This window comes from Delphinus delphis, chromosome 1 (genome assembly GCF_949987515.2).
Source record: "Delphinus delphis chromosome 1, mDelDel1.2, whole genome shotgun sequence".
Taxonomy (NCBI): Eukaryota; Metazoa; Chordata; class Mammalia; order Artiodactyla; family Delphinidae; genus Delphinus; species Delphinus delphis.
The window spans coordinates 7524017-7551247 of NC_082683.1; the positions used below are offsets into that span (position 1 = coordinate 7524017).

The 27231-nt window shown below is 45.5% G+C and overlaps 1 protein-coding gene across 1 annotated transcript; it reads left to right on the plus strand.

The window, feature by feature from the left end:
* Positions 1 to 767: 767 nt before the first annotated feature.
* RBP7 (retinol binding protein 7) lies at positions 768 to 19030 on the plus strand. Its single transcript, XM_060030733.1, has 4 exons — positions 768 to 887; positions 11903 to 12081; positions 12201 to 12302; positions 18799 to 19030. The coding sequence occupies exons 1-4, from the start codon at positions 815 to 817 to the stop codon at positions 18847 to 18849; spliced, it is 405 nt and encodes a 134-aa protein (XP_059886716.1). The 5' UTR covers positions 768 to 814; the 3' UTR covers positions 18850 to 19030.
* Positions 19031 to 27231: the final 8201 nt, after the last annotated feature.

The window sequence follows — 27231 nt, forward strand, 5'->3', positions numbered from 1 at the left end:
CAACATTGTAAATCAACTATACTCCAATAACATTTTTTTAAAAAATAGAAATAAAAGAAAAGAAATGGACAGGTAAGTCTTGGAGCCAGCCTATAGACAGGGTGTTTGTGGCTATTATAGGTTAGCCCACATTCCCAACACCTTACTCTTTGGCCTTTCTGTACTGACAAGGCTAAGGACTAGATACTAGATTCCCCAGGCTCCCTTGCAGTTAGAAGTAGCATAAGACACAGTTTGGGCCAATGAGGGTAAACAGAAATCTGATGAAGGGATAATGGCAAGTGGTGCTCTACCCCTTCTTTCGCGGAATGTGGATGTTCCGGCTGGAAACCCAGCAGCCAACTCATCACAGTGAGGTGACCGGCAGGAATCACAGAGCTGGGAGAATCACAGAGGTGCCACTTCCGTGACAGTGGAGCTGCCGTATCATCACCTGCAACTGCTTATCCCAGGGCTGCTTGATAGGTAAGGAAAATAACCCCCTATTTATTGAGACCACTGGAGTTGGATTTATTGGTTTATTATTTGCAGCTGACACAGTAATCAATGCCATGCCTTTGAAGGAGATCCCTTGGTTAGTAACGTGTAGGCAGAGAAAACAGTGTGGCTGTGATCACGATTTGGAGTTAAAGCAGAGAGGAGGAAGCCCAAAGGAAAACTGAGCTATCTCCAAAAGGGAGGTAGCAGAAATCCAGGAGCGCGTGGCGAAGGAGGCCAAGAGTGGGGCGGGCTTCCCGGAGGCCCCACCTCCCCGGCCACACATTTACCTCCCGAGTCCCCACCGCCCACCGCCAGTGCCGCCCCCAGCCCCGCCATGCCCGCCGACCTCAGCGGCACCTGGAACCTGCTCAGCAGCGACAACTTGGAGGGCTACATGCTGGCCCTAGGTAGGGCCGGGGGGGCCGTGCGGGGGCCTCGGGCTCCGGCCGCGCGTCCGGGTCAGGGCGGAGGAGGCCGGGCTGTCCTGTGGGTCAGTCTCCCTGTCTCCCCTCACCCTTGTCCGTCCGTCCTTCCGTCCCCCCGTCTGCCTGAGGATCCGCCGGTTACCCCGCTTCCCCACCCCCGTCCATCCTCCGTCTCGCTGTCCGTCTGTCTGACCGTCGGACTCCCACCCCCGTTCGTCTGCCAGTCCTCCAGTCGGTCTGCCTGTCCCCCCATCCTTCGGTCTCCCCCATCCCCTTGCCCCCCCCACCCGTCTGCCCATGTCCCGGTCCCTCCCGTCCTTCCTCCTGTCCCCCGTCCGCCCACCCGTTCCCCGTCCTTCTTTCTCCCCCGTCCGCGAGTCTCTCTGCCTGCCCTTCCGTGTGTCCGCCGGTGCCCCGTGCGTCTCTACCCCGCGGCCGAGGCTCCTGTCCTATCGCGGACTTCCAAGCAGGAGGGGGCGCGGGTGGCATGGGCCCACCTCGCTGGGAGGCTCGGGGACACGATGGGGGTCCATCCGGGTGAGGGGGCGCCCCGGCCCAAAGCCCCTCCCGAGAGAACCTCGCTGCGCAGCCGCTTGAACGCGAGGCTCCGGGCGGCGGCTCTGGGATTCCCCGAGCCCAGTGGCCGTCCCGGGGAGGTCCCGGCCGGCCGCATCAACATCACCTGGAGCTGGTCCGGGACGCGGATTCCCGGGCCCCAGAGGACCTTCCCCAGCCGGTCTCCGGCCGCGCCTGCGCCCCCAGGTGACTCTGGTGCCCGGTGGAGTTCGGGAGCTACGTTTGAAATCTTCAGTTTTCTGGCTTCTCCTTCCCTCGAGGGCTTGAGGAGGGTCAAGAAACCCAGACCCCTCAGAGGCCACTACCCCGTCCCCCCCTACCCCGGGGCCCAATTCCAGCCGGGAGGACTGTGGGTGGCCGTCTGTGGGGGGTCGCTTCCACCGCCCCCTGCCCGGCTTGGGCTCCGGCGCTCTAGGCGCGGAGGGAAGGGAAAGCGGGGGCCTCCAGGTGCGTAGGGGGCCGGCGGGGCCTCAAGAGTTTATTTCCTGCCGGGACTGTAGAACGCCTCCCTTCCGTGCCGATTCTTAGTTCGTCCTACCCTTAGTTTAATTCTTCAGACTTGATAGTTCTGAGCACCTACTCTGTGCCAAGCACTTTCGCCTAAATGACACCCATCAGTGGCGCTATTGACAGTTGGGCCAGAGTTGCTGGGAGTCTAGGGGCCTGGGGACTGCTCTGGCTCCGCCTCCTCATTATCTGACCTGGGCCTCAGTTTCCCCATCTGTAAACTGAGAGCAGGGGGATCCATTTTATTTCTTTTTTCTTTTAATTGTGCTAAAATAAATATAACATAAAATCGGCCATTTTAACCACTTTGAAATGTACGGTTCTAAGGCTCCTGTGTGTTTTTAAGATCTCCCAGCCTATGGTAAGATTCTCCCCTCCCTTTCTCACACTAAGTAGGGAAGTCTGGAACTTCTCAAACTAAATCTGATTCATACTGACACAAAACCTCATAGGCAAGGAAAAAGTATTTTTCCTCTACCCATCTTAAGTTCATTGGCTGGAGCCCTGTTAATTAGACTAAAAAAGACAGAGTAGGGACTTCCCTGGTGGCCCAGTGGTTAAGAATCCGCCTGCCAATGCAGGGGAGATGGGTGCGAGCCCTAGTCCAGGAAGATCCCACAAGCCGCGGAGCAGCTAAACCCGTGCGCCACAACTACTGAGCCTGAGCTCTAGAGCCCGCGAGCCACAACTACTGAAGCCCACGTGCCACAACTACTAAAACCCACGCACCTAGAGCCCATGCTCCACAACAAGAGAAGCCACCACAGTGAGAAGCACGAGCACTGCAACGAAGACCCAGTGCAGCCAAAAATTAATTAATTAATTATTTTAAAAAAGAGTAACAAGACACAAACAAAGAGAAGTTTGTTAGCACATGCATGGTGAATACACACAGGAACATTCAGTGATGAGCATCTCAGAGTGGTTAGAACTTGGTTATGTGGCATCTCAGCAAAGAGTGACAAGACAAAGAAAAGGGCTTTGACTTCCTAGGGGTGGCAAATTGTGGGAAGATAAATACATGGAGGAACTAACGGAAAATGAGAGCTAGTTCGTAAAGTCTATTATGTAAAATCTGATGCCATCTCTAGGCTGATAGGAATCTAGTGTTGTCTCCCTAACTTCTGTCCAACCTGGTACGGGGCGGGGGGGTGACACATTTGCACAATTATGTCCTGCTTCTGGGGGAAGGGCAGAGAGTTTTTCTTCTATCTGCTTCCCAATCATCTTCATTTCAAAATAGTCACTATGACAAAGTGGCACATTTGAGGGTGGCATATTCTACCTTCACCTGAATCTCATTTCCTCTCTTTCCCATTCATAAGAAGGAATTAATGATGACTTTTCCCAAAAGCAGTAAATTCCTGATAATGTACTTAATCTCCTCACCCCCAAATTAGCGGCGACATGTTACCATAAGTGCTTTCTTCCCTGGTTTCTCTGGCTAGTATCTGGCTTTTTTACGGAGGATAACGTGCTAAAGACCAGGGGATGGCTTTGAATTTTGCCTTGCTATGCTCTTTCTCTTTAACCATTTCCATGGCTGGCGTTTATTTATTTATTTACTTGGCTGCATTGGGTCAGTTGCGGCATGCGGGATCTTTCGTTGTGGTACGGGCTCTTTGTTGCAGCACACAGGCTTCTCTCTAGTTGTGGCATGCAGGTTTTCTCTCTCTAGTTGTGGCGCACAGGCTCCAGAGGGCCTGGGCTTTGTAGTTTGCAGCAGGGGGGCTCTCTCGCTGAGGCGCGCAAACTCAGTAGTTACGGCGTGTGGGCTTAGTTGCCCCGTGGCATGTGGGATCTTAGCTCACAGACCAGGGTTCGACCCACGTCCCCAGCATTGGAAGGTGGATTCTTTACCACTGCACCACCAGGGAAGGCCCTCTATGGCTTTTAGAGCAAATTTCTTAGAGAAGAAAACAGGGAATGGAGTCAGGGTCAGCATTTCAAGTGTGCGAAGTCATCTTTTGTTAAGCCTGTCACGTATCGCAAAGGAGCCTTCTGAGTGTTGCAGTTAGTGTTTTTCAAATGTGTATTCATGGAATCCTTCACCTGTCCCCAATACTGTCTTGCTTTTCTTTACGCTCTGCTATGACCCCTTGTTTGATACTTTCTTTTTCGTGATTTCAGTAGAAGCTTATCAATTATATGCCACTGTATTAGATCCTAGAGGCCAACAGAGGCTAGTTATTTACATTAGCTATATTCATTTATCATCCAACCCATTTCACAAAGGATTAAGCCATAGAGTATTGAGTCAATATCCTGCCTCACTACTCCCTTTTTTACATTTGGTTCAGGTTCCAGAAAGATACTAGATCCAGACAACACATCAACTGTTATTTGCAGTCTGTTTCCCAAAAGAAATATAAGTGTGCTAAGGATGCTGGAGTAGAGACTAGTTAGTATAACAGACCACCAAACTGGAAACCCAGATAACTAGCTGGTGATTGTTGGTAATAGAATCAAAGTCATATAACCTCTGAGTTCATTTAGATTCCCCATCTGTTAGAGGTGGTTGGATCAGATTCGATATTCTAGAGTGTCTAAAATACAAACCAAGGGATCTCTTAGTGTTACCTGAAATCTGGGTTCGCCTCTTGGTGGGTGTCCAGCCAAAAGACACAACCAAGCCAAAGATCAGGAGAAGAAAGGACTTATTATTTCTTGCAGCAAGTAAGGACAACACTGTGGATCTTTCCCAAAGCACTGTCTCCCTGAATAGCAAAATTGGTGAAGTTTTAAGCTAAGGGTATATGCATATTCATGAAGGGGTTTGCGCAGAGGAGGATTCAGCATAGAATTGGGCAGAGTCCAAGCTTTAGTTGATTCAACTCAGGAGGGTTAACACCATCATATCCTCCACCTGGGTGGGGGCCTTAGTTCCTGTGGAACTAAGACTGTATCAGATTGTTCTGTATATTCCTTGAGGAGGAATTGTTACCAAACTCAGGTTCCGCTTCTGCTCAAAAGCCAGTACTAAAGAGGCAAGTGTTGGTAGAAAGGGAAGTCGCTTTAATCAGAAAAGCTGGCAATCTGGGGAGAAGTTGGACTCATGTCCCAAAACCAACTCCAAAGATTATGCTCAGCCATGAAAGTTTTTAAAGGGAAAAAGGGGGAAAAAATCTCAGTTAATTATTAAGGTAGGAGGTCAGATTCTTCGTCATTTTTCCGTTGCTTGCAAACCTGCTGACTTCTCCTGATCTCCCTTTGGATGCTATTTTGCATGTGTGGTCTGCCTGTAAATTTGCTCAGGGAGTTGCTGAGGGTAGAAAACTAGTCATTCTTTACTTAATTCTTCATTCCTACTTCTTTTAATCTACGGAAAGAATCAACAGGTTAGGCAAGGCATTGTGGACATTTAGTAGGGCATAAGTCAGGAGTTAGGTTAAATGTTACCTAGTGATGTCATTGTCATAATTAAGGTTTAAGGGGAACAGAAATAGGCAAGCAGGAAAGGGGCAAAATAGCTGCTTACGGAAGTAGGACTCTTTTATTGCTGAACTATTTTTTCTTGACGGCTTTTCCTTTGTTCCTGCATTACTAAGACCTGCTCAAGGGCACTCATTATGGCCAGGCTTAGATCACAAAATGGCTAGGCCATGGGACTTCCCTGGTGGTCCAGCGATTAAGACTCTGTGCTTCCAATGCAGGGGGCGTGGGTTCAATCCCTGGGGAACTAAGACCCCACATACCACACGGCATGGCCAAAAACTAAACTAAACTAAAATAAAAATAAAAGGCAACACCAAAAAAATAAAAATGGCAAGGCCAAAAATGGTTTCTCTTATGTCAAGAAAGCCAGCCTGGTTCTCTTTCTCTGGGGGACCCCCTAACCTATCTGCTTACATTAGCATTTTATACAATAGCTGAAATCAGCCTAAAACCTATTGCCAGTTGCCAAAACCCTGGGAAGAAAATGATTTGGCACACATGGCTATTGGTGTGGCAAACACTCTCTTCTGCCTTCCACATGTAAAAACATAGACTCCAGGGTCAATGCATTTTTCCTGGGCAAAATAGGGGCCCAGATCCAGATGATTGTAGGATCTTGTTGCTCAAGGACCAGCAGAACTCCTGAGAATGCAGACACTTGTGCCTCATCTATGGATCTATGGAATCAGTATCTGCATTCAGCCAGATTCTTAGGTGATTCTGAAACTGAGTAGAATCCTGTGGGGCCCTCATGGGTACAAATCCTTTCTGTGTCCCTCCTTTCTTATTTGTAGGAAGTAGGCTTCATTCAGTTTCCTGGACCTTCCCTGAGTTCCAAAGGTAAGATTCAAGTTGCTTATCAGGGAAAGTAGGGAGTGCAGAAACAAAGGAGGAGCAGTCAAGAAACAATAGTGCAGCCTTGGGGCAGGGTCCTTGTTCCTCCTCAAGGAACATACATAACAATCTGTTAAAGAACATTCAGTGACGAGCATCTCAGAGTTCTTATGCTTGAGTTCTTCTGCGGGAACTAAGGTCTCCACCCAGGTGGATGATGGTAACTTCAGACTGAGCACAAGATTCCTAGAACACCACCCTGAAAGTCTGCACACAGTGGAAGAGAGCAAAGACTCTGACCCCCTCCCCAGATGATTCTCCCTTTAAAAATGTTTATGGTTGTTTTTTCTTTTATAAATGTATCTATTTATTTATTTTTGGCTGCACTTGGTCTTCGTTGCTGCACACGGGCTTTCTCTAGTTGCGGCGAGCAGGGGCTACTCTTCGTTGTGGTGCGCAGTCTTCTCATCGCGGTGGCTTCTATTGTTGCGGAGCACGGGCTCTAGGCAGGCGGGCTTCAGTGGTTGTGGCTCACGAACTCTAGAGTGCAGGCTCAGTAGTTGTGGCGCACAGGCTTAGTTGCTCCGTGGCATGTGGGATCTTCCCGGACCAGGGCTCGAACCCGTGTTTCCTGCATTGGCAGGCAGATTCTTAACCACTGCGCCACCAGGGAAGTCCCCCAGCATCTCTTTTGAGGGGGAAAATTACTCCTTTCTGACTAGGGCTGATCCTGCAACTCCCCAACATGGCTCTGATACTGTGCTTTCCTAGCTTCTGCCACATTGCAGGGAGAAGAAAGGCAATTTGTCCTTTGGACATTGAAGAAAGTTTGCTTGGGTTCTAAAGACTGGAGGAGCTAGCTCTGGATTTGGGAGTTCTTGGTGGACCCCACAATAGCAAAGGAAGACCCAAGGTGTGAAGCTCTAGGCAGGAAAGAATGCTGTGCTAATGCCTGCAAGGGCTTGACCATCTTGTCTGGACTCCCCTTTAATCTCATGAACATGAGAAGGCAGGGATGTCACCAGCTTGTCCAAGGTTACCACATAAACTGGATTTAAAGCCAGTATCTCTTGGCTCCAAGACCCACATTGCCTCAAGATTAGAAGTGGCTTTGGGATGAAGGGTTAATGTGAACACATGAAGTTTAGAAAAGTAAATGTTTGTGTTGGCCTCTTTGAGATCCTGCCCTAAAATGTGTATGCTCACACACATCCTTGTAATAGGATGTGCATCCTTTAGATTGTTTCCTCCTCCTGCTGGAATGTCTTGTTTCCTACTGAAAAATCTAATGGTGTGGAAAAGCATGGTTTGACCTGGACAAAAGCCTTATGAGCAGTAAAGCCATTTGGCCACTGAGGTCATGGTAAGTGTAGACCTGGCAGAAAATGACCAGAACTTAAGCTAATTTAAATTTTGATCTTTAAAAAGGCCAACCTTGCAACTGCAAATCTGTTAAGTGACAATCTTACAATGTGGTAGTGAAACCGAGTTTGGCCTGCGCACGGAGGCCTTCTTTTGTCCACCATTTCTTCTTCTTTTTTGAAAATATTTATTTATTTGGCTGTGTCGGGTCTTAGTTGCGGCACGCAGGATCTTTTGTTGTGGCACAGGCTTCTCTAGTGGCGGCTTGCGGGCTCCTCTCTAGTTGTGGTGTGGGGGCTTAGATGCCCCACAGCATGTGGGATCTTATTTCCCCAACCAGGAATCAAACCTGAGTACCCTGCATTGGAAGGCAGGTTCTTAACCACTGGACCACCAGGGAAGTCCCTGTCCACCGGTTTTTAAAATTTATTTATTTATTTATTTATTTTTGGCTGTGTTGGGTCTTCGTTGCTGTGCGCAGGCTTTCTCTAGTTGCGGTGAGCGGGGGCTACTCTTCGTTGAGGTACACGGGCTTCTCACTGCAGTGGCTTCTCTTGTGGAGCATAAGCTCGAGGCAGGTGGGCTTCAGCAGTTGCAGCACGCAGGCTCAGTAGTTGTGGCGCACGGGCTTAGCTGCTCCGCTGCATGTGGGATCTTCCCGGACCAGGGCTCGAACCCGTGTCCCCTGCATTGGCAGGTGGATTCCACTGCGCCACCAGGGAGGTCCCTGTCTACCATTTCTTACAGGCAAGACTCCAGCCTCCATGACCTTCCCTGAGTTCCAAAGGGCGGATTTCCAACAGTTGCTAATCAAGAAGTTGCAGCCAAGAAACCACCTGAGGCAAGATTAAAGGGACCAGGGAAGCTCATTAAGATGAGGAGATGACCACATGAGATGAGGTTAAGGAAGTGCAAACCCTGCTCACACCCTAATCTTGTCAGAGACTTCCCCGCCTTTGAACCACTGTTATAAAACCCTTCATCAAATCCTCTGGGGTTGGGACACACAGTTTTTCGAGGCCAAAGCCTGCTGTGTGCCCCTTTGCCTGGCAAAGCAATAAAGCTCTCCTTTTCTACTTCACCCAAAACTCTGTCTCCTGGATTTGATTAGGCGCCGGTGCGCAGAGAGGCCGAGCTTTCAGTAACAGTAGTACTAATTATAAATTTACTAGCAACAAATCATCTCACTGATGGTAAAAGCATAACTGATGTAAAGTAATTATCTAAAGTTTGGATTCTTGTTTGTTTGCTTTTGTTTGTTGTTTTAATTTATTTATTTTTGGCTGTGTTGGGTCTTCGTTGCTGCACGCAGGCTTTCTCTAGTTGCGGTGAGTGGGGGCTACTCTTCGTTGAGGTGTGCGGGCTTTTCATTGCAATGGCTTCTCTTGTGGAGCATGAGCTCCAGGCGGGTGGGCTTCAGTAGTTGTGGCATGCAGGCTCAGTAGTTGTGGCTCGCGGGCTCTAGAGCACGGGCTCAGTAGTTGTGGCGCACGGGTTTAGTTGCTCTGCGGCATGTGGGATCTTCCCGGACCAGGGCTCGAACCCATGTCCCCTGCATTGGCAGGCGGATTCTTAACCACTGTGCCACCAAGGAAGCCCTCTTGTTTGTTTTTGTTCCACATACGGAATAGGGTTTAAGGAAAGTCAGTGATAACTATTTTAAATATGGCTTGGTCATTTTAATAATCAGATAAATATTTTAAGGGTTTAGCCTCAATGTTTAAACATTTTTGAAAACAAGTAAAGACTGGATCATTTGCATTTCATGCTAAAAACTTGAGTTCTAGGTTAAAAAAACTAAAAAAAAATTTTATTGAAGTATAGTTGATTTACAATGTTGTGTTGATTTCTGCTGTAAAACAGTGATTGAGTTATACGTTTGTATTCTTTTTCATGTTCTTTTCCGTTATGGTTTATCACAGGTTATTGAATAGAGTTCCCTGTGCTATACAGTAGGACCTTGTTGTTGATCCATCCTATATATAATAGTTTGCACCTGCTAATCCCAAACTCCCAATCCTTCCCTCCCCCACTCCACCCCTCTTGCCAGCCACAAGAGGGGTGTGAGTCTATGTCTGTGAGTCTGTTTCTGTTTCGTAGATATTTATATTTTAGATTCCACATATAAATGATATTATATGGTATTTGTCTTTCTCTTTCTGACTTACTTCACTTAGTATGATAATCTCTAGGTCCATCCATGTGGCTGCAAATGGCATTATTTCATTCTAAAACATTTATACTATCATTGAGCTTAGAAATGGGTGGGACTGGGAATTCCTTAGCAGTCCAGTGGTTAGGACTCTGCGCTGTCACTGCCCAGGTTCAATCCCTGTTCAGAGAACCAGGATCCCGCAAGCCACGTGGCGAGGCCAAAAAAAGAGAAAAAATTTTTAAGAAGACAAAAGAAATGGGTGGGGGCTAATGAGATGCTGAAGGACCCCTACTCAGGGCTTGGCCACGTTTTCTAGGCTGGAAATGGAAGTATGAGGCACCTGGCCCCGAGAAGCATAGCTAACCCCAAGTGGCAGTCGTGTCAGGAAAAACCCAATCTGTTAGGCAAACAAATTAAAACAGGGATCAACTCTGGGACCAAGCTACCTGCAATGAGGTACGTAAGTCTCTGCAATGAAGATTCCTAAAACTTTATTCTACATAATAGGACAATCCCTAAATAGGAGAACCATGCCCTGTGACTCATAGAATTGTCCAGGGTGACGAGCCAGCATATCGCTGTGACTGCCTGATCATGTCAGATCGTGTCACCTGCTCTAAACGTTCCAGTGGCTCCCAGCTGACTCCATCTTGCTCTGGGTTGAAGCCCGATGGTCCTTACTGTCCCCTCGCATCTCATCTCTAGGTCTCCTCCTCCTCCTCAATCTCCCTCATTCTGCTCCAGCCACCCCAGGCTCCTGGGTGTTCCTGAGACCATCTGGCACGCCCTTCCTGGGATCCTTGTGACCTCTGTCTTACACTTCTTTCCCCCCAGATCTGCACAGCTTACAGCTCACTTCGTCATCTCCCTCAGCTCTGGCTGAAATGGCACTTGGCTTCCCTATTTAAGATAGCAACCCTGTGTCCTCAAGTCCATTCTCTACATCTGCGTCTTTATTCCTGTCCTGCCCCTAGCTGGGACAAAGTGAGAGAGTGGCACGGACATACATACACTACCAAATGTAAAATAGATCGCTAGTGGGAAGCAGCCGCATAGCACAGGGAGATCAGCTCGGTGCTTTGTGACCACCTAGAGGGGTGGGATAGGGAGGGTGGGAGGGAGACACAAGCGGGAGGAGATTTGGGGTTATATGTATATGAATAGCTGATTCACTTTGTTATAAAGCAGAAACTAACACACCATTGTAAAACAATTATACTCCAATAAAGATGTTAAAAATAAATAAATAAAATAAATAAAATAAAATAGCAACCCTTACCTCTAGTACCTAATGGGTTGATAGCCACTTAATGGGAGCTGTCTATACCAAAATGCTGATCGTCTCAGTGTTCCATGTTTTGGTGTGTGACTCTTTTAAAGCTTATTAAAGATTTCTCAATGTATAGTAGTATTTGCATGATTACAATGTTTTTTGAGGTGCTTTATTTCCTCTTTTTTCATTTTAATTTTTTTCTTGTTTTAATTTTTAAAATTAAAAAAAAAATTTAAATTATTAAGTTTTTGTTTGGCTGCACCACACAGCTTGCAGGATCTTAGTTCCCCGACCAGGGATCGAACCCAGGCTCTTGGCAGTAAAAACGTCGAGTCCTAACCACTGGACTGCCAGGGAATTCTCTGTTTGTTTTTCTTTTTTGTTAGAGGTGCTTTGTTTTGTTTTGTTTTTTTCCCCTGTGTTCAGAAACTGTTCAAATGCTGTCTTAATTGGAAGTGTAAATGTATAAAGCAGAAAAAGGCATCTGTGACTGAGGCTGGATTGGGGCCTGAGCCCAGTCCCCTTGGCTTCCTCGTCCTCTTGTCAGCCTCTGAGGGGATTCCCAGAACTGTCTCTGCCATGCCCAGCTTCAAATCCATCACCTAACGCACAGCCAGCCAAATGAACTTTCCCTGAAAGCTGTTCAAGATTTTTAATCAGCCTCTGGAAGGAGATTTGCCAGGATAGCTGACCCTGTAGATCCAATTTTGTCAGGAAACGAACGACACTGAAGTTGTAAAAGCAAGACTAGCCATCAAATGCAGTGATTTTGAGGACAGCTGCCAAATTCTTAGTCTTTGCATCTCAAGGAAATGTTGAAATGTCTTCTTTTCTTTCTAAAAAATTATTTTTAAGATATTGACTTTGCCACGCGTAAGATAGCCAGGCTGCTGAAACCACAGAAAGTGATTGAGCAGAATGGGGATTCTTTTACCATCCACACGAACAGCAGCTTCAGGAACTACCTTGTGAAATTTAAAGTTGGAGAAGAATTTGATGAGGATAACAAAGGCCTGGATAACAGAAAATGCAAGGTAAAAATTAAAGTAATGACGTAGGCTTTTAGTTTTGCAAGGTTACCTTGGCACCTTCCCTGGTAATACCTGAGGATGTTGCTAGAGCAAACCAGTATTTTCTCCCATCCCTCATGCAGAGCTTGGTCATCTGGGACAATGACAGACTCACCTGTGTGCAGAAGGGGCAAAAGAAGAACAGAGGCTGGACCCATTGGATTGAAGGGGACCAACTCTACCTGGTACTTGCCCTGTTTTGTTCTTTTTTTAATTTTATTGAAATATAGTTGATTTACAATGTGTTAATTTCTGCTGTACAGCAGTGACTCAGTTATATATATATATATATATATATATATATATATATATATATTTTTTTTTTTTTTTTTTTTTTTTTGCGTTACTCGGGCCTCTCACTGTTGTGGCCCCTCCCGTTGCGGAGCACAGGCTCCGGACGCTCAGGCTCAGCGGCCATGGCTCATGGGCCCAGCCGCTCCGCAGCATGTGGGATCTTCCCGGACCGGGGCACGAACCCGTGTCCCCTACATCAGCAGGCGGACTCTCAACCACTGCGCCACCAGGGAAGCCCTATATTCTTTTTTATATTCTTTTCTATTATGGTTTACCCCAGGACATTGAGTATAGTTCCCTGTGCCATACAGTAGGACCTTGTGGTCCATCCATTCTATATGTAATAGTTTGCATCTACTAACCCCAAACTCCCAGTCCATCCCTTCCCTCCCCCGCCCTTGGCAACCACAAGTCTGGTCTCTATGTCTGTGAGTCTGTTTGTGCTTCATAAATAGGTTCATTTGTATCATATTTTAGATTCCACATATGAGTGATGTCATATGATATTTGTTTTTCTCTGTCTGACTTACTTCACGTAGTATGATAATCTCTAGTTGCATCCATGTTACTGCAAATGGCATTATTTTGTTCTTTTTTATGGCTGAGTAGTATTCCATCGTGTGTGTGTGTGTGTGTGTGTGTGTGTGTGTGTGTATCATATCTTCTTTATCCATTCATCTGTCAATGGACATCTAGATTGTTTCCATGTCTTGGCTATTGTGAATAATGCTGCTATGAACATAGGGGTGCATGTATCTTTTTGAATTACAGTTTTGTCTGGGTATATGCTCAGGAGTGGGATTGCTGGATCATATGGTAATTCTTTGGGGGTTTTTTGTATTTATTAATTTATTATTATTATTTTTTATACAGCAGGTTCTTGTTATCTATTTTATACATAGTAGTGTGTATACATGTCAATCCCAATCTCCCAATTCATTTCACCCCACCCCCACCCCTGCTTTCCCCCCTTGGTGTCCATACATTTGTTCTCTACATCTGTGTCTCTATTTCTGCCTTGCAAACCAGTTCAACTGTACGATTTTTCTAGATTCCACATATATGTGTTAATATATATTTGTTTTTCTCTTTCTCACTTGCTTCACAGTCTCTAGGCCCATCCACATCTCTACAAATGACCCAATATCGTTCCTTTTCATGGCTGAGTAATATTCCATTGTATATATATACCACACCTTCTTTATCCATTCATCTGTCAATGGGCATTTAGGTTGCTTCCGTGACCTGGCTATTGTAAACAGTGCTGCAGTGAACATTGGGGTGCATGTGTCTTTTTGAAGTATGGTTTTCTCTGGGTATATGCCCAGTAGTGGGATTGCTGAGTCATATGGCAATTCTATTTTTACTTTTTTTAAGGAACCTGCATACTGTTCTCCATAGTGGCTGCACCAATTGACATTCCCACCAACAGTGTAGGAGGGCTCCCTTTTCTCCACACTCTCTCCAGCATATGTTATTTTTAGACTTTTTAATGCTGGTCATTCTGACTGGTGTGAGCTGGTACCTCATTGTAATTTTGATTTGCATTTCTTTAATAATTAGCGATGTTGAGCATCTTTTCATGTGCCTATTGGCCATTTGTATGTCTTCTTTGGAGAAATGTATATTTAGGTCTTCTGCCCATCATTTTGATTGGGTTGTTTGTATTTTCTTGTTGAGTGTTCTTATTTCTGATGAGATTATTAAAGAAAATGCTAAACAGGAAACCATGCCCAGCAATCCTATCATCCCAACTCACTGTTTTCAGTTTGGTATCTTACCATCCAGTCTGTTAGAATATTCTTCCTTTTCATTCAATAGAAAAACATATTCCAGGTTTCTAAATAATTTCCCTATTGAATTCATCATGTATAAATTGAATACATATAATAACGTAGCAAACTGGCTGCATAATATTCCATCAGGTTCATGAACTCTCATATTAGTAAAACATTTTCTTAATTTCAATGTCCAGGAATATTTCAGGGTGTTTTCAGCTATTTCTTTTTCTTTCTTTTTTTTTTTTTTTGCGGTATGTGAGCCTCTCACTGTTGTGGCCTCTCCTGTTGTGGAGCACAGGCTCCAGACATGCAGGCTCAGCAGCCATGGTGCACGGGCCCAGCCGCTCCGCGGCATGTGGGATCTTCCCGGACCAGGGCATGAACCCACGTCCCCTGCGTCGGTAGGCAACCTCTCAACCACTGCGCCACCAGGGAAGCCCTCAGCTATTTCTTAAATTCATATAAACAGAATTTTTTGCGTGCATGGATTTATTCCCTTGGGAAGAATTCACAGAGAGGATCAGTGTTGTCAGAGACATCATTGCCTCCTGCTACTTTGTTGCCTTACTCGCTTCCAAAAGGGTATATCAATTTCTTATGCCACCAGCACTTAAAAACCATACAAATTGTAGCTCAACCTAATCAATAATTTCTCAATATAATCTAGAGGGTATAAAATTGTACATAAAGGCTTAATTATGGCTTTTAAAATGAGAATTTCTTCCTGCCATACAGGTATGTTACAATGGCTTACATTTTTTTAAAAAAAATATTTATTTATTTATTTATTTGTGGCTGCATTGGGTCTTCGTTGCGGAGCACGGGCTTTCTCTAGTTGCAGTGAGCAACTACTCTTTGTTGTGGTGCGCAGGCTTCTTGTTGCGGTGGCTTTTCTTGTTGTGGAGCACGGGTTCTAGGCGCACGGGCTTCAGTAGCTGTGGCATGTGGGCTCAGCAGTTGTGGCTCACGGGCTGTAGAGCGCAGGCTCAGTAGTTGTGGCGAACGGGCTTAGTTGCTCCGCGGCATGTGGGATCTTCCCAGACCAGGGCTCGAACCCACGTCCCCTGCATTGGCAGGCGGTTTCTTAACCACTGCACCACCAGGGAAGCCCTGGCTTACAGTTTTTGAGTGATGATTTTGCGTGTGATTACTTAGCTAAATCCTTTGAGTACATTTTCTCACTTAGTCTTCAAGACAGTCCTGAGAAAGGGACACTATTTTTCCCATTTACAAATGAAGAGACTGAGATTTAGAAATTCCCCAAGGTTGCAGAGTAGAGATGCAAATCTAAGTCTGACAAGAATGGGTGCTTCCAACTCTGTTTTTTTAAGTCTCAACATACATGTGAAATCTAGGTGAGATCCATGAAAACAAAATGAGAGCACTCATGTTAAAGTTGGATATGGGTGGTATTTGAGAGTCTGGGGAGTCTTTGATTACGAAGACATTGAAGATATTTTGATTCTTAGGTTGACAGATCTCACACTCTTCTTGCAATAAAAACAAAGTTAAGAAACTTGCCATCACAAAAATGTAACATGAACCTACAAAGAAAACACAAATTTGTTTGAGGATTCAGATTAGTTGGCTGTAAGAAGTAATGTTCAAATTGCATGCATCCTTCTTTGGCATAGCCAAGAACTCTGCCGAAGCAGAGGATAGAAGGACCCTTGCTCTAAGGATACTCTTGGGATGATTCTTACAAGCTGTGATACAATAAAAATAAATATTTGAACAATCCCATTCACGACTGCAACAAAAAGAATAAAATACCTAGGAATAAACCTACCTAAGGAGGTAAAAGACCTGTACCTGTATAGAAAACTATAAGACACTGATGAAAGAACTCAAAGATGACACAAACAGATGGAGAGATATACCATGTTCTTGGAATGGAAGAGTCAATATTGTGCAAATGACTATACTACCCAAAGCAATCTACAGATTCAATGCAATCTCTATCAAATTACCAGTGGCATTTTTTACAGAACTAGAACAAAAAATCTTAAAATTTGTATGGAGACACAAAAGACCCCAAATAGCCAAAGCGGTCTTGAGGGGAAAAAATGGAGCTGGAGGAATCAGACTCCCTGACTTCAGACTATACTACAAAGCTACAGTAATCAAGACAATATGGTACTGGCACAAAAACAGAAATATAGATATATGGAACAGGATAGAAAGCCCAGAGATAAACCCACACACCTATGGTCAATTAATCTATGAAAAAGGAGGCGAAGATATACAATGGAGAAAAGACAGTCTCTTCAATAAGTGGTGTTGGGAAAACTGGAGAGCTACATGTAAAAGAATGAAATTAGAACACTCCCTAGCACCATACACAAAAATGAACTCGAAATAGATTAGAGACCTAAATGTAAGACCAGACACTATAAAACTCTTAGTGGAAGACATAGGAAGAACACTCTGACATAAATCACAGCAAGATCTTTTTTGATACACCTCCTAGAATAATGGAAATAAAAACAAAAATAAACGAATGGGACCTAATGAAACTTCAAAGCTTTTGCAAAGCAAAGGAAACTACAAACAAGACAAAAAGACAACCCTCAGAATGGGAGAAAATATTTGCAAATGAATCAACGGACAAAGGATTAATCTCCAAAATATATAAACAGCTCATGCAGCTCAGTATTAAACAAACAAACAACCCAATCAGAAAATTGGCAGAAGACCTAAATAGACATTTCTCCAAAGAAGACATACAGATGACCAAGAAGCACATGAAAAGCTGCTCAACTTCACTAACTATTAGAGAAATGCAAATCCAAACTACAATGAGGTATCCCCTCACACCAGTTAGAACGGGCATCATCAGAAAATCTACAAATAACAAATGCTGGAGAGGGTGTGGAGAAAAGGGAACCCTCTTGCACTGTTGGTGGGAATGTAAATTGATACAGCCACTATGGAGAACAGTATGGAATATTTTTAGTTAAAAAACTAAAAACAGAATTACCATATGACCCAGCAATCCCACTACTGGCATACACCCAGAGAAACTATAATTCAAAAAGACACATGCACCCCAATGTTCATTGCAGCGCTATTTACAGTAGCCAGGTCATGGAAGCAACCTAAATGCCCATCCACAGACGAATGGATAAAGAAGATGTGGTACATATATACAGTGGACTATTACTCAGCCATAAAAAGGAACAAAATTGGGTCATTTGTAGAGACATGGATGGATCTAGAGACTGTCATACAGAGTGAAGTAAGTCAGAAAGAGAAAAACAAATATCGTATACTAACGCATGTATGTGGAACCTAGAAAAATGGTACAGATGAACCGGTTTGCAGGGCAGAAATTGAGGCACAGATGTAGAGAACAAACGTATAGACACCAAAGGGGGAAAGTGGCAGGGGTGGAGGTGATGAATTGGGAGATTGGGATTGACATGTATACACTAATATGTGTAAAATGGATAACTAATAAGAACCTGATGTATAAAAAAAAAGATAAAATTCAAAAATTCCAAAAAAATAGAGTATACATACATACAAACATACATACATGAATAAATATTTGGTCTTTGTACCTGGTTCCTAAAACCCCTGGAATCAGAGTTATGAGAGTGTCTTCTGTGTGCTAATGAGCTGACTGGTGGCTGGGGACCCTAGATAGCTTCAGGATGGGGGCTGGTCCCAAGAAAGATCAAGGCCGGATTAGAAAGCTGGAACTCTCAGCACAGCCCCTGAGCTTGGGTGAGGGAAGAGGATCTGGAGATTAAGTTAATGAGCAATGACCAGTGATTTAAGCTATCATACCTGTGTAATGAAACCTCCATAAAAACCCCTACATAAGGGGGTTCAGAGAGCTTCCTGGTTGGTAAAGACATAGAAGTGCTGGAAGGGTAGCCCTCCTGGAGCTCTGCCCGCCCTGCCAAACGCGCCCCCCCCGCCCCGCCCCCGGCGATACCTTGTCTTATGCATCTCTTCTGTTTGGCTCTTCCTGAGTTGCATCCTTTACAATAAATCTGTAAGTACAAGTAAAGAGTGTTTCTGTGAGCCATTCTGGCAAAGTATTGAACCTGAGGGGAGGGGGTTGTGGGAATCCCCAATTTACAGTTGTTCGGTCAGAAGTATAGGTGGCCTGGGACTTGTGACTGATGTCTGAAGTAAGGGCAATCTCATGAGACTAAGCCCTTGACCTGTGGGGTCTGCACTAGCTCTGGTCCTCAGTGTCAGAACTGAAGTAAATTCTTGGCCATTCCAGTAGTGGATAAGACTCCGCACTCCCAATGCAGTGGGCCTGGGTTCAATCCCTGGTCAGGGAACTAGATCCCACATGCATGCCACAACTAAGGAGCCCACATGCTGCAACTAAGGAGCCTGCCTGCCACAACTAAGACCCGGTGCAACTAAATAAATAAATATTTTTTTAAAAAGAGAAAGAAAGATACAAGTAAAAGTGAAACTTTAAAAAAAGAAAAACTCTTGACCATCCAGTTTGGCGTCAGAGGGTTGGAGACATGGGATTGGAAAAGACACCACGTACCTGGTGTCAGAAGTGTTGTGACTAATAGTAATAGACCACATGCCAACTCATCTTCTTTCGTCTTCCCTTCCTCCCTGCCCCTAGGAAATGTTCTGTGAAGGCCAAGTGTGCAAACAGACGTTCCAGAGAGCTTGATCTGTATCCAGTCGCAGAGCCCACATGTGGCAGTATCTTAATGCTGAATTATATGCCAGGATAAACAGGTGTTGATCTGTCCTGGTTTGGTGGATGGGGCCTTGTGGTCAGAAAGGTGTCACACATCCTGTACCAGAAGCCATTTGGATTGTGAGAAAACTTCTCAGCTTCAATAAACCGGTCCAATGATTATGATGTTTTCCTTCTAAATTTGGCATATCTCCTTATTTTCAGAAATATTTGGAAGCCTTCTAGGCACACCACTGGCACACCAATGAACAAGTTTTAATTCCCGTCTTCCAGGTCTACTGAGGAAAATGGAGGAAACAAACAGTCTGAACAGTGGTGAGAAGTATAGGCAGCTGTGAGAGCTCAGGAGGGGCAAACCTGACATCTGGGGATGGGCAAGTGGTGGCAGGGGTCTGGGGTATTTCTGGAGGTGATCCTTAAGCTGGGACCTGAAGCAAAGGTAAGCAGGAAGCATTCTAGGCAAAAGTTGGAGGGATGTTTGAAGAACTGAAAAGATTGCTATAGCTGCAGCTTAGGGTGCGTTGGGTGGGGTGGCGGGGGGAGAGACGGCAGGCGAAACTGACATGACAGTCGGGCCCTACCATGAAGAATCTTGAATGCTAGGGTAAAGAGGTGAGATTTTTGTCCCCAAGGTAATAAAACATGGCGATGGGTATTAAGCAGATATGCACAATCAGGTTGGTTCAGAGGAGTAACTCTGAATGCAGAAGGATGAAAGATTGTGGCTGGGGGATGCGAATCAGGAGGCAGTTCGGAAAGCCTGGTGGAAATCACAGTGTGAGGTGACGTCATTCAGGATCACCTGGAGCCCAGGTCTCAAATACGGGAAAAGGACTCCTGGGACTGGAGAGAAGTAACCAATTATTAAGGAGGCAGAATCTATAGTCCAAGGTGATGGATGAGATCTAGGGATGCTGGCAGGGGGAAGAATCAAGGGAGGTGCTCTCTTTTGTTTCAGGCTGCTATAGGAAGGGTAAGGCCCATCAGAAAGAAGGTAACACAAGCAGAAGAAGGGAGTGGAGTCAGAACTTCAGATTCTGAGGTGCCTGTGCCGGGTGAAAGCCAGGCTGCCAGGAGACAATGGATAGATGGGTCCGGAGACACGCACAAGTTGTCGAGCATATAAACTACACATATGGAGGAGACTGTCTGGGACATTATGTTTAAAGTGAGAAGAGAGAAACCCGAGGTACGAACCCCACAGCCCCAGGACCAGAGGGGTGGGAAAAACAGGGAGGCATCAGGAAAGCAAAGGAAGGAAACGTTCAGGCTTGAGGGAGGGTTCAGTGCTCTCTGAGATGCCCAAGCTATCCATAAGGCGAGGTGCAGGATTTTGCCTTCTTGCTGAGGATGGTTTGGCAGCGCAACTGGTACTGAAGCAGCATGCGAAGGGTTTTGGAACCAGCAGAGGCGAAGGGGTGCAGACAGTGAGGAGCAGAAGGGATGTGGTGGTAGTTTCAGGGAGTCTTGGAGGGGACCAACTTGGCGAGATGGATGGAATTTACGGACCATAGAGTCTATGCCAGATGATAAGGCAAGTCAGGGAAGGACTCATGGCCGCTGAGTACTCACCACGCGCTAGGCTCTAAGCTGGGCTTTAGGGATTCCGTGGACAACAGAGGAAGGTCTGTGCCTGTAGGAGCTTACCGTCTGCTGGTGATGTCAGAAATCTATAGGAAGTTAAAGTGTGAGTATCAGATATAGCTCTTGTTTTAAGTGTGGACAAAAAATGTGGCCTGCCATATCTGTAAACCAAGAATGCTGCAGCCATCAAGCCACCAGCCACTGCGGCAGCCTCCAACTTTGCACCCTCGGGGGACCCAGGATGGAGAAAAATAGGATACTGGCCTTAGATAGCTAAGGTGCATATCAAAGGAATTATTTCAATGGGCCCAGACTCTTGCATCTTCCCATACATAGAAAAGTGCTAAATTCATTAACTTGAGATGTCTGTTTTGTTTTTCGTATTTATTTATTTTATTTATTTTTATTTATTTTTAAATTTCTTTTATATATATATATATATATATATATATATATTTTTTTTTTTTTTTCTTTTTTTGCGGTATGCAGGCCTCTCACTGTTGTGGCCTCTCCCGTTGCGGAGCACAGGCTCCGGACGCGCAGGCTCAGCAGCCATGGCTCACGGGCCCAGCCGCTCCGCGGCACGTGGGATCCTCCCGGACCGGGTCACAAACCCGTGTCCCCTGCATCGGCAGGCGGACTCTCAACCACTGCGCCACCAGGGAAGCCCTATTTTTATTTATTTTTTGACTGCATTGGGTCTTAGTTGCAGCACTCGAGCTCTTCTTTGTGGCACGCAGGCTTCTCTCTAGTTGTGGTGCACCGGCTCTGGAGTGTGTGGGCTCTGTAGTTTGAGGCATGCAGGCTGAGTAGTTGCAGCGCACGGGCTTAGTTGCCCTGCGGCATGTGAGATCCTCCCGGACCAGGGCTCGAACCTGCGTCCCCTGCATTGGAAGGCAGATTCTTTACCACTGGACCGTCAGGGAAGACCCTGTTTTTTTTCTGTAACAGTAATCTTTTGATGTTCTGACTACCTGGTTTTTGTTGCAAAAACTCTTATATATTCCGGCTCCTCCCTTACGTCTTTGGAGCTATCTGAGAGGCTGGCTCCTGGGCTTAAGTCCTCAGTAAGTCTGCTGAATAAAACATAATTCTCAGCTTTTAGGCTGTGCTTTTTTTTTTTCAGTCGACATAAATAACAGAAACCAAGTTATTAGTTTGACCTGAAAAGTGGTGACTTTGGAGTCAAATGAAGTCAGAAGACAGTTGTTGATCCGATTAGATATTGTGATCCCACCAAAAAGAAAGAACACAAGATTGTTTCAGGATAGAATCAGGCAGTAGGTGGATTGGCTGAGGTTGCAGACCCAGTCAGATTTGAGAATTATGTAGTGAGTAACCCAAATTGGAGGCTGTGGGCTGTGAGACCACCCCTTTTTAGAAATCTCCTAACATAACAGCATTGCTTTGGGGCAATTTGAAACAATAGGCTCCGGTGGGAGGGCAAAGTTTTATCGGCATTTATTAATTTATCCAAATATGGGGGGACTTCTCTGGCGGTCCAGTGGGTTAGGACTCGGCACTTTCACTGCCGTGGCCCTGGGTTCAGTCCCTGGTCTGGGAAGTAAGATCCCACAGGCGGTGCAGTGAAGCCAAAAAACAAAACAAAACAAAAAAGAAAACAAACATGAAGGACCTGCTTTCCCTAGGACCATGCTAATTCCTGGAATTTAGCAGTGAAAAAAGTGAAAAATTGTTCCCTTCATGAACCAAAGGGAGGAGATAGGTAATATATATGTTAAACATACAGTGGTAAGTGCTATCAAAAAAATATATATATAGGGAAGGGGAATAGAGAAAACAGGATGTTGCTGGTGCCCTTTTAAGCAAGATGGTTAAGAAAAATCTCAGGAAAGTGTGATATTTAGTCATAGTCATAAAACAAGGAAATAAGCTTTGTGGAGAGCTGGGGGGCAAGAGGACCAGTGCAAAGGGCCTGAAGTTAAAGGATGTCTGACGTTCTGGAGGTGCAGCCAGGAGGCAGCTGGAGCAGGGCTGAGAGTGGGAGGAGATGAGGTTGGCCTTTCACAGAGCCAGGGGACTTTGAGCAATCTTATCTGCTAGACCGCTGCTCAGCAGTACCTGGATCTATCCACTTCAGTTCAGGGTATAGAGCATTTATTTATTTATGTATCTATTCAGTTCTTCAAACCAAGTTATGAGACTCTCAGGTCACAGGAGAAGAGCATCACTCTTAGCAAAGCCGTGAATCTGTCTACCTCCACCTGCAAGTGCACCAGCTCCAGAATGGCTGGCTCTCCTCCATTCCTCCCTTATATAACTTATAAGTAATAAGCAGTAGTTCTCTGCCTTTTTTTTCTAATTTTCTTTGTCTGCATTGGGTCTTTGTTGCCGCCCACAGGGCTTCTCTAGTTGCAGTGAGCGGGGGCTACTCTTCCTTGCAGTGCTCGGGCTTCTCATCGCGGTGGCTTCTCTTGTTTCGGAGCCCAGGCTCTGGGTGCATGGGCTTCAGTAGTTGTGGCACGCGGGCTCAGTAGTTGTGGCACGCGGCCTTAGTTGCTCCACAGCATGTGGGATCTTCCCAGACCAGGGCTCCAACCCGTGTCCCCTGCATTGGCAGGCGGATTCTTAACCACTACACCACCGGGGAAGCCCCTAGTTCTCTGCGTTTCTCCTTGTTTTCTCCTCCTTCCTCTCACCTTATGTCTAGGAAACATTTCTTTTTAAAAAACATTCCCCACTTAGGCAACCTACCAAATCAAGATAGGAGTGGTTTTAGTTTGACCCTTCATCCCATTACCCCTGCAGATGTCTGTTTCTTCAGGCATTTTATTAAAAGTTTTAAGCGTTAGAAATTAAAATTCTTCCCATTCTCCAAGGAAAAGACTGGTATACAGTTGCCTATGGTGCTATTTTGGCTCCAGTTGTGAAGAGTTCAGAATCCTCCACGACGGAGTTTTTGTTTCAATCAGGAGACGTCCACCGGGGGAGGGCTATGCGGATTTTTCTGGGCGGCTCTGGGAGCAGCTGCTACGCGTCCCTGGGAGGAAGGGGCGGGTAGCCGTGTCCACGCGGAGCGCGCTGCAGGAGCCTGATGTGTGGGAGGGTGACGCGCTGAGGCTGTTTGTTCCCCAAAGTTATTGCTGGCCATCCTGTGAGAGCAACAGTGAAATAGATGAAATAGAATAAAATAGGGGATTCCTCCGAACGCGAGCTCTGCCAGCCTAGGAAGCAGAGGAAGCCTTCTGGAAAGACAGGAGCTTTCCAGGGAGTGACGCGCGCTTCAGAGGGGCACCGTCTGCGCCACCCAAACACGGGGAAGGGGCCGGACAGCCCGGGAAAGAGGGGAACCCCACCCCCGCGTCACCGCCGCCCCCCGCCACACCCTGACCCAGATTTGAAGTTAAGGGAAGTTGGGGTGGAGTGACCCGTCTTGGGTAGCCCCGGGTGCTGCGGAGGAGCACGGGGACCCGACGCGCCCCCTTCTGGACGAGCCTTGCATCCTCTTCTCGCGGGGCCCTCTGGGGAAGGAAAGAGGGCCTTGCTCTTTCTCTTTTCTTTTCTTTTTCTTTTCTTTTCTCTCCTTTTCTTTCTTTTTTTTAGTTTTTAGTGTTTTTAAAAAATTATGGTAAACTATACATAACATAAAATTTACCATTTTAACCATTTTTAAGAGTGCAGTTCAGTGGCATTAAGCACAGTCACATTGTTGTGCAGCCATCACCGCCATGCATCTCCAGAATTTTTTCATTTTCCCAAACTGAAACTCTGTCCCCACGAAACAACTCTCCATTCCACTTCCTCCCAGCCGGTGGCAACCTCTATTCTACCTTCTGTTTCTATGAATTTGACTATTCACCTGTGTGGAATCGTATATTTGTCCTTTTGAGTGTGGCAGATTTTACGCAGCATACGTCTTCAAGGTTCATCCATGCCGTAGCCTGTGTTAGAATTTTCTTCCCTTTAAAGGCTAATACTCCATTGTATTGTATGGATAGACCACATTTTGTGTGTCCATTCATCTGGCAATGGACATTTGAGTTGCTTCCACCTTTTGGCCATTGTGAATAATGCTGCTGTGGACACAGGTGTACAAATATCCATTCGAGTCCCTGCTTTCAACTCTTTTGAGTATATACACAAGTGGAATTTCTGGGTCACGTGGTAATCCTGTGTTTAACGTTTTGAGGAACGGCCAACTGTGTACCACAGCAACTGGGCCATTTCACCAAATTGCACAAGGGTTCCAATTTCTCCACATTCTTACCAACATGTGTTTTCTGGCTTTTTGATAATAGCCATCCTAATGGGTGCATTTTTAAAAATTGTGGTAATTTACACATAACAAAGTTTACCACTTGAACTATTTTAAAATGTACAATTCAATGACAGTAAGTACAGTCACAGTGTTGTATAGCCATCGCCACTGTCTAATTCTGGAACTTTTTTATTACCTCAGATGGAAACCCCTTACCCATTAGCAGTCAACCCTTTCCCCACAGCCCCTGGAAACCATTAATCTACTTTCTATCCCTATGGAATGGCCTATTCTGGATTTTTTTATATAAATCGAGTTGTACAGTAAGTGGCCTTCTGCGTTCCCATGACAGTTCCCTCAAGTTCAATAACTTGTTGGAATGACTCACAGAGCTTTACTTCCCGTTACTGGTTTATCATAAAGGATACAATTCAGGGACAGCGAAAGGAAGAGCTGCATAAGGCAAGGGTAGGGGGACATGGAGTTTCCATGTCCTCTCTGGGTCCTCCACCCTCCCAACATCTCGATGTGTTCACCAATTTGGAAGCTCTCCTGAGCCTCATTGTTCAAAGGTTTTTATAGAACTCAATCTCCAGTCCCCCTTCTTCTCCCGGAGGCTGGTAGTCTGGACAGAGGGTTCCCACCCTCTAATAAAGTGCTTGGTCTTTCTGGTGACCAGTCCCCATTCTGAGGCTATTTGGAGGCGGGGAACACCCTAAGCTGTCTCATTAGGACAAACTCAAGCGTGATCTGCAGTTGCCCCTTATGAATGACAAAGAGACACTCCCATCACTCAGGAAACTCCAAGAGTTTTTGGACCTCTGTGCCAGGAATCAAAGACAAAGACCAAATATATATTTTTAATTATGCCTCACTGCTTTAATTGCAGTTTGGAAAGACATTTTGGCATGGTTCCGTAAAACAAGTGAGAAAATATGATATGCAAAGTATCCCTCTGTCATTTTAAAATGCAAGAGGCCATCTTCATGGTGATTTACTATAGTTAACTATTAGACGCATTTTATCACAATTGCTTAGATTGGATTCAAGTCAGCAGACATTTGGAGAGGTTCACCAAGTGGTACTAGGTCCTGAAAATATGAAACAAAAGTCATAAAAAGTCAATGATAAATTCCATATAAATGATTCTAACATTAAGCAGTGAATTGTAACAAAAAAAATTTTTTTAAAGGTCATACCCAAAGCAATAGTTCATTATAAGGATAAATTTTACATAGGTGTAATGAATAGTTTCTTGAATTGTTTGATAACCCAATTAAGCAAGGGAGGGACTTCCCTGGTAGCGCAGTGGTTAAGAATCCGCCTGCCAATGCAGGGGACGTGGGTGTGAGTCCTGGTCTGGGAAGATCCCACATGCCGCGGAGCAACTAAGCCCATGCACCACAACTACTGAGCCTGCGCTCTAGAGCCCGGGAGGCACAACTACTGAGCCCACACACCACAACTACTTAAGCCCATGCGCGTGCGCACGCGCCTAAGGTCTGTGCTCTGCAACAAAGAGAAGCCACTGCAATTAGAAGCCTGCACACCGCAACGAAGAGTAGCCCCCGCTTGCCACAACTGGAGAAAGCCCACTTGCTCTCAGCAAGGAAGCCAAAATTTAATTAATTAATTTAAAAAAAAGAAAGGGAGTGACTCCAGACATAGAAAGGATTTGTGGTTGCCCTCAGGGAAGGGTGTGGAGGAGGGATGGATTGGGAGTTTGGGATTAGCAGATTGTAAACTATTATATATAGAATGGATAAAGAACAAGGTTCTACTATATAGCATGGGAAACTATATGCAATATCCTGTGATAAACCATAATGGAAAAAAAATATGAAAAAGAATGTATATATTTATAACTGAATCACTTTGCTGTACAGCAGAAATTAACACAACATTGTAAATGAACTATACTTGAATAAAATAAATGTTAAAAAAAGAAAGGGGGTGAGTCAAAAGATTTAAATTTCTGGCTAGTTTACATAAAATACTGACACTGATGGAGTTAATATGAAACATAAGACACCATGATGAAGGCAAAAGCAAACTGGTGATTGTGAGTCCTCAATTCAGAGTGTTACTGTTAATCACAGCATAAGAAAATTTATGATGCTCAGGGCTTCCCTGGTGGCACAGTGGTTGAGAGTCCGCCTGCCGATGCAGGGGACACGGGTTCGTGCCCCGGTCCGGGAAGATCCCACATGCCGCGGAGTGGCTGGGCCCGTGAGCCATGGCTGCTGAGCCTGCGCGTCCGGAGCCTGTGCTCCGCAACGGGAGAGGCCACAACAGTGAGAGGCCCGCGTACCGGGAAAAAAAAAAAAAAAAAGAAAACGTATGACGCTCTGAAATATCCCAGTTCATGTCTGAAATTTCATAAAAATAGCCCCAAGGGACTTCCCTGGCAGTCCAGTGGTTAAGACTCTGGGCTTCCACTGCCGGGGGCGTGGGTTTGATCTCTGATCAGGGAAATAAGATCCCACAGACCAAAGAAAAAGAAATAGCCCCAAGTTTAAAAACAGTCCTAAAATTTACCTATCCTTACC

Coding starts and splice junctions, on each gene's coding strand:
- RBP7 (XM_060030733.1), top strand. CDS start 815: ATGCCCGCCGACCTCAGCGGCACCTGGAACCTGCTCAGCAGCGACAAC. Junction 888..11,902: donor GGGCTACATGCTGGCCCTAG/GTAGGGCCGGGG, acceptor ATTATTTTTAAG/ATATTGACTTTGCCACGCGT. Junction 12,303..18,798: donor AAGGGGACCAACTCTACCTG/GTACTTGCCCTG, acceptor CCCTGCCCCTAG/GAAATGTTCTGTGAAGGCCA.